The sequence below is a fragment of the Microcaecilia unicolor genome, chromosome 3 (genome assembly GCF_901765095.1).
Source record: "Microcaecilia unicolor chromosome 3, aMicUni1.1, whole genome shotgun sequence".
In the NCBI taxonomy this organism is placed as follows: Eukaryota; Metazoa; Chordata; class Amphibia; order Gymnophiona; family Siphonopidae; genus Microcaecilia; species Microcaecilia unicolor.
Genome location: NC_044033.1, coordinates 313,961,437 through 313,969,569, shown reverse-complemented (window position 1 = coordinate 313,969,569; position 8,133 = coordinate 313,961,437). Strand labels below are relative to the sequence as shown.

Below are 8,133 nucleotides of genomic sequence, written 5' to 3'. Positions count from 1 at the left end.
TATGCTGAGGGCATTTGATATAAAATTATTGATTCTGTGAACATTTAAGTTGTTTGAGGTTCTATGCACAGAGAGAGGCTTGCCAGATTTGTACAGGTTTATAAGCACATATGTAGGAAGCAAAAGTAAAGGTCAGTCTGGGGTAAGGTATGCATGTAACTTTATGTGCCCTACATGCCAATGTCACAGTTGCAGGGGCAATAGAAAATTGCAGCTAAAAAGGCAGGAAAGTCAATATCGAGCCAGGAGGAGGGTATCACAATTTAGAAAACCTCACTACTTGTGAATCATAAATTGTGAGAAAGTTTTAGACTAGAGTCACAGACTGAGTGCCCATCTTTGTTAAATTATTGGTTAACTGTCTGATTTACTCTTCATCCCATTTATTTATTTTTAATACAGCAGGGTAACAAAAGTTAATGCAAGTTTTGTGTTTTATTTCAATATTGTTTAAAACAAAGCTTCATATATACAATCATGTTACATGAAAATGATTACAATGGCACTGGCAACTGGATTTTGATCTGTTATGTATCCTTTAAGCACTTCCTTTGGCTGCTGGTGACAGCTAGAGCAGGAATCAGAAGTCTCAAGACTGTTTTCATCAGTTCAGTATTCTCAAGACAGGATCTGTTTGATTTTCATGAAAGACTAAGGAAGTAGGCGTATACCATGAAAATGGCATCATGTGTCAAGAGATCTGGTTAATGCAGTGTAATTAAAATAAACAATTTTACTTCCCTGATAGGGCATGCTGCATTGGTTTCATCAGTGAAAAGGTGCATGCTACTGTCACTCTGTATGCATGTTTCAGAGCCTCTCTCTTCCTGGATTGAGTTGGCTGACATTTTATTTTATTTTTTTAAACTTCTTTCCTGAGGATTCAGTGTTACCAAATTTCAGCCAAATCTGCCTAGGCCTCCCGATTAAACATGCTGGAAGTGCGGGATGATTAGTAGCATGGCAGGAGCAGGGGGAAACCCAGAAAGTGAACCAATAAAACTACAAATGTGCCTTATTTGTGTTATCAACTTATTTTCAGGATCCTGTACTAGCAATACCCTGAAATATTTGGTGCAGCGGAATCCCCAAAGGGAAATACAACAACAACAACAAAAAATTAACAAAATTAATGAAGTGAGGCAGGGCTTCAAGAAAAGAAACTAGCTAAGGTAAGAAACTAACAGATTTGTACTCTGAAGAGGTCAGGAATATTGTTTAATTATTTAACCCTTGAAGAAATTCATTATCCTATTCTTAGCCAGATTAATCTGAGTTCCTGGCCATTTCAAATTCATTGGAAGGGTCCCTGTGATGATAAAGTCACTACATTGAAATAAACAAAAATGTAAACAATCTTGTATGTGAGGATTTTCTGACTTCTGAATTATCTCTTTCTGTTACTCAATCACGCTCCCTTATGGACACACTGATTTGCACAGGTCATATAACATTTGGAGCTCAAAATGTCCTTCTGTATCCAATGCTTCATGAGCCAGTAAAATTGTTTTTGTCTAGCTACATCAGCTACATGCTGGAAATAATTAGCTCATGAAAGAAACGCCTCTAACTTTCCATTTTGTTCTTGCTGTGCAGTAGCTGGGGTAGGAAAGTAGAGAATACAGGTAGCTGGAAGGTCTTTTTTTATGTGCATAAGGTGGTAAGGTGATATAGATTTTAAGTAAGCATGTTCAGTGGAAAAGGCACAGTTCATCAGGATTAGTTGATATTTCCAATGAATAATTGCAATGTAACAAATATCTTTCACAACACAATAGAGAGATATCAGTCATTTGCAACAGTCAGGTATGATATGGAGGGCTCTTGTGCATGGAAGATATGTGCTTAGCAACAATCTGAATTATCAACAGTAGCACGTGGCCATTCTGTACCATCTTCCCTTTTCTGAGGGACCAGAAAGATGCTACCATCTACTGTTTGCTGGAGTGAATACTCTTCAGAAGAGTAAGAATGCCCCTCTTTGTCTCTCAGCATCCTGAAGACATCCTGATAGAGGTCATTGAGTTTCTGGTTCATCTGGCAAATAGTTTTCTCAAAACTACATCTGTCTAAGAGGAGTTGCTCTCTCTCATCCCTCAGCTTGTTCAGATCCTTTTCCAGGTGAAGGATTGTTTCCAGCTTCCTCTTTCGGCAGTTCTGGGCAGCCACCTTATTTTTGCCCCTTCTGCGGATATCTCTGATAAGTGCTAATTGGGCTTCATTCAGCTGGTATTTGGATAGTAGTTCATTGAAGTCATCCACTGGCAGGTTAACTATATTTTCAGTGGCAAAGGGGATTTTCATAGCCATAGCTCGTCGCTCATCTCTATTGCAGGTCATCTCAATTCTGCTGTGTTGTTTAGCCTTCCCACTAGAAACATTCCTTGGGCAAGAGTGAGAATTTAAGGCTTGAGAAGTTTCTGGAGGCAACATGGAGTAATTTTGGGTTATAGGTACTTCGTGTAAGGATGGCAACATATGATAATGCTGTTGAGCTGGGCGGTAATCCACTGGATACAGCTCGCTATATTCTGGATGCAGCCTTCCATGGTCTATACTTTCCATCTCCATGGACTCCGCATCGCTGTAGTTGAGTGATAAACCAGAATCTGACTCCAGGTCCTCTTGGGTTTTACAAGCTTGGCTACCCATCAGGTTGTCAGCTGCTATTCCAATATCCATTAAGTTCAGCTGATCCACCATGGGATCATTCAGCAGTCCAGATATAGATACATTTTTAGTGCCCATCTGACTCATACTTGTGGGTCCCATTTGATTAGGTGGAGAAGAAATCAACATACATGTGTAAGTAGCTGGTCCATAGTTGGGGTCAATAGGAGGAATGGCAGCAGCATTTATCCGCTGGCACTCTGGTGGCATTGCTTCTAGGTAGTGTCTGTTGAATACAGACGGATTCTGGCTGCAGCTCGGGAGGCTCCCATCCACAGTGGTCTGGCTCAGCCCATAGCTTGAACCTGGCACCATGTGGGACATGTTGCAGTAGACAGCAGTATCATAACTATTTTCATTCTGCACATCAAGACCCTGCAAAAAAAATGAGTATCTGTGTTAATTTAATTGCAATTCAGATACATCCATATTATCTAGAGAGAGAGAGAGGGTGAGTGAGGTAAAAAAAAATTAACCCCTAGGGATTTTTGCTGTTTTCTCAGCAACTGCTTTCAACATGAAATTTTAAAGCTTTATTTGTTGCTACTATCTACATCTATATGCTGAGTGGAATGAGATTATTCTTAAACATGGCGGCCACCAGGTGATTTTCATGCGTTCAAAAATGTTTGCACTGTAAAACTACCATTATTTGAAAAAAAAAAAAAAAAAAGAGAGACACCAGCTTACTGTTAATGATGTCACAGTGATGGAGCAATGTTGGAGACCTATCACAAGCTCCACCCAAAGCCGCAAACAATCGCAAAACTCAAGGAAGTGCTGCAGATGATCTGGGACAGAAATACCAAAGAAGGATAAAATCCCCATTGTCAAGGTCAACAGGAGCAAAACGACAATGGCGAACAAGAGCCACTTATGGAACCCAAAGGGACTTTATTGCCAGCATCAACAGCATATACACAGCAACCTGACACAGCTGTGTTTCAGCACAAACAATGCCTGGTTCAGGGGTCTAAGCACTCTCACAGTGGTTGCATTTCTGGTTTGATGCAAAAGTAAACACTGATCAGAAATCCTCAGTCAACTGGCACACTAGGATATGTGCTTAGCGTGCAGCTCCAAAATCTATGCCGTGTCAGGTCTCTATGTATAAGCTTTTAACCCTGGCAATAAAGTCTCTTTGATTCCAAAAGTGGCTCTTGTTCTCCATTGTCGTTTTGCTCCTGATGATCTGGGACGGTCTTCCACAAGGACCGATCGACAAAGCTGTTAAGAACTTCCCAAATCAACTGAAGGCCTGTGTTAAAGCTAGGGGTGGACACTTTGAGCATTCACAGTGACTGCGAAATTCTGACACATTGTTAATTGTATTGTTTAATTGTGTTTTAGCTCAAACAATTTTAACATGCAAAAATCGCTAGGTAGCAATGCTAAAATGTTTAGTTACATCAATATAGCTTAAGATACTTAAATGCTGTTTAATAGTAATATGTAAGTATTATGACTAAATAGCACATAAAATTTCCCGTTAAAATTCAAAGTGGTTGCTCAAAAAATGGCAAAAAGAACTCTAGGGGGTTAATTTTTTACTTTTTTTTTTTCCGTCTCATCCTCTATATAGCATATTTATTTATTCATTTTTTAAAATTATACCCCGCCTAAAACTAAGTGGGTTACAAAAAATAATTACATAAATAAGACTAACATTTAAAACATTACTTTCTATATAAACATAAACACAAAAAGTTCTTATAATCATGCCAGGAACTTACTGTAAAACAATATTTATTTATTTATTGCATTTGTATCCCACATTATCCCACCTATTTGCAGGCTCAATGTGGCTTACATAGTTTTGTTATGACATTGTCATTCCAGAATATAGAAGTGGATTTTCATCAAATATCATCAGATTTTCATCAAATATCATCAAATACCAGAGGAAGCTTGCATAAAAATGAGTTTTCAAAAATTCTGTTTCTCCTATTAACAAGAAGGTCGACTGTACATAGAATTCAAAAGGCTCCCAGGGAAACAGCAACTTCCTCACCATTCCATGGAGCCAAAAGTTCCAAGACTCACTCCTAATGGCATCTGCGTAACCCAGCATCAGTGCCTGCAGCTACACCAGCCATAGACCTGGCAGGGACACATGGAACGTACAGTATTCTGCAAGTTATGTGGATAAGTGGGAGCCCTGGCCATGCTTCTCCCATGTGTACGCCTCCCTTGCGATTATGCGCTATGTCAGTGCCATTACAGAACAGAGCTTAGGCGCCCTGCTGGCACTATCAATTAGTCAAATGTTAGAACTCTGGACCTCTAGCACTAAGAACAGAACCTTTCTACCTTAGATTTAGGAAATTCTTGAAATCCTATCTTTCTAGGAAATATGTCAAGACTTCTGTTCAATATGATATTTCTGATTACTTTTTATTAATGTTATAATCAGGGAAGTTTTTCCCCCCCTTTGTGGAGAGGGGGAGTAGCCTAATGGTTAGTGCAGCAGCATAAGAACTAGGGGAACCAAGTTCAGCTCCCATTGCAGCTCCTTGTGACTCGGGGTAAGTCACTTAACCCTCTGTTGCCCAAGTACAAAATAAGTATCTGTATATAATATGTAAACCACTTTGATTGTAACCACAGAAAAGCAGTATATCAAATTCCATCCCCTTTCCCTTGCTTTTGTAATCCACACTAAGCCAAAAAGTCAAGTAGCAGAAGAGAAGTTCCCTTATGTACTGTATTGTATTGTAAGTGTCAGTGTTCTGTACAATTACATACACAAGGGAAATGGTGTGCTTGAGCGGGCTCTCACAGCTCACGAGAGCCTTTTGTTACATTTTAAAGAATTTTGGAAGCTGGTTGTTAAAATAGGCTCCCTGTGGCTACTTTAACAACTAGCTCCCAAAATGTGGGCTTGGGCCCCCTCCTGAATTCTCTTTTACTCTGCTGGGGGAGATGCTGAGCCCTGCCAGCCATGTAAATAGACTGCTGCTGCTCTCTGCTCCTTGTTTCGAGCTCAGAGCAACAGGCTGGAACTTCTTGTGCATGTGCGAGAAGTCCCAGCATGCTGCTCAGAGCCAGAAACAAGCAACAAGGAGTGGTGGCAGTCCATTTATTAGCTGGTGGGGCTCAACATCCCTGCCAGCAAAGGTATGCCTAGCATGCCTGCACGAGGGGGGGAGGGAGAGACATAAGTTCCCCCCCTCCCCCAGTCCAACCCTGCACCCCCCAAATTGCAGGACTGGCAATGCCTGGAAAGAGAGCCTGTTGTTAAAAATTTACCAGCGGACCCCTGCACAAGAGGTATGTACATGCAGGCACCCATAAGAACATAAGAGTAGCCATACTGGGTCACACCAATGGTCCACCTAGCCCAGTATCCTGTTTTCCAAACAGTGACCAACCAGGTCACAAGTACCTGCAAGAAACCCAAATTGTGGCAACACTCCATACTACAAATCCCAGGGCAAGCAGTTGCTTCCCATATCTGTCTCAATAGCAGACTATGGACTTTTCCTCCAGGGATTTGTCCAAACCTTTTTTAAACCCAGATACACTAACCGCTGTTACCACATCCTCCGGCAATAGAATGTTGGGTGTTATTAGGAAGGGTATGGAGTCCAGGTGTGCGGATGTTATAATGCCGTTGTATCGCTCCATGGTGCGACCGCACCTGGAGTATTGTGTTCAGTACTGGTCTCCGTATCTCAAAAAAGATATAGTAGAATTGGAAAAGGTACAGCGAAGGGCGACGAAAATGATAGTGGGGATGGGACGACTTTCCTATGAAGAGAGGCTGAGAAGGCTAGGGCTTTTCAGCTTGGAGAAGAGACGGCTGAGGGGAGATATGATAGAAGTGTATAAAATAATGAGTGGAATGGATCGGGTGGATGTGAAGCGACTGTTCACGCTATCCAAAAATACTAGGACTAGAGGGCATGAGTTGAAGCTACAGTGTGGTAAATTTAAAACGAATCGGAGAAAATTTTTCTTCACCCAACGTGTAATTAGACTCTGGAATTCGTTGCCGGAGAACGTGGTACGGGCGGTTAGCTTGACGGAGTTTAAAAAGGGGTTAGATAGATTCCTAAAGGACAAGTCCATAGACCGCTATTAAATGGACTTGGAAAAATTCCGCATTTTTAGGTATAACTTGTCTGGAATGTTTTTACGTTTGGGGAGCGTGCCAGGTGCCCTTGACCTGGATTGGCCACTGTCGGTGACAGGATGCTGGGCTAGATGGACCTTTGGTCTTTCCCAGTATGGCACTACTTATGTACTTATGTACTTATGTAAAGATTTCCAAAGCTTAACTATTCATTGAGTGAAAAAATATTTCCTCCTATTTGTTTTAAAAGTATTTTCATGTAATTTCCTTGAGTGTCCCTCAGTCTTTGTACTTTTGGAAAGAGTGAAAAAAAACTCGTTGTACACCACTCAGGATTTTGTAGACCTCAATCAAATCTCCGTCATCCATCTCTTTTCCAAGCTGAAGAGCCCTAACCTCTTTAGCCTTTTCTCATATGAGGAGTTCTATCCTTTTTATCATTTTGGTCACTCTTATTTGAACCTTTTCTAATTTCGTGATATCTTTTTTGAGATACAGTGACCAGAACTGAATGCAATACTCAAGGTGCTATTGCACCATGGAGCGATACAAAACATTATAGTATTTTTGGTCATATTCACCATCCCTTTCCTAATAATTCCTGGCATCCTGTTTGCTTTTTTTGGCCGCTGCCGCACACTGAGCAAAAGATTTCAGCGTATTATCTACAGTGACACCTAGATCTTTTTCTTGAGTGCTGACCCCCCAAGGTGGACCCTAACATCAGGTAACCCAGTTATAGAGTTTCCCGTTTAGTGCCTTGCTACATGTCTTCTCTACTGATCCCTTGATGAGGGCAGTTCAAGTTCATCAGGCCATCCAGAGGATCCCTGTCTACCCAGGAGGGAAGATATCTGCAGGTCCTATTAAGATGATGGCATATTCAAATGCCAATTTGAGGGAGCCCTGTGAGACAGAGTTAAAAATTATAAGATATCAAACTCTGATATGGACTTCACAAAACTGTGGGTAGGTCCTAATGAAGCCTCAAAAAACAGGAGTGGAGGAGTGGCCTAGTTGTTAGAGTAGTGGTCTTGCAATCCAGAGGTGGCTGGTTCAAATCCCACCACTGTTCCTTGTCATCTTGTGCAAGTCTCTTAACCCTCCATTGCCTCAGGTACAAACTTAGATTGTGAGCCCTCCTGGGACCGAGAAATATCCAGAGTACCTGAATGTAACTCACCTTGAGCTACAACTGAAAAAGGTGTGAGCAAAATCTAAATAAATTTGAAATTGCAGTTGCATTATAGTCAACATATAGCTGGATGGGAGAAAAAGACCTCAGAAGCCTTTGCAGAGATTAATATCAAAATATCTCAGCAGATTAGGCTGAACATTGGTCATTTTTGTGTAAGATCTAAAATTAAGTTTTCCTTGCTCCATGTCGA

At 41.0% G+C, this 8,133-nt stretch overlaps 1 protein-coding gene across 1 annotated transcript in view; it reads right to left on the bottom strand.

The window, feature by feature from the left end:
- Positions 1–416: 416 nt before the first annotated feature.
- NFE2 (nuclear factor, erythroid 2) overlaps positions 417–8,133 on the bottom strand; it is a 147,652-nt gene continuing 139,935 nt past the window's right edge. The window contains exon 4 of the mRNA XM_030198324.1: positions 417–3,045. Coding sequence (XP_030054184.1) covers positions 1,846–3,045 — 1,200 coding nt within the window. The 3' untranslated portion in view covers positions 417–1,845. The remainder of the gene's footprint in view (positions 3,046–8,133) is intronic.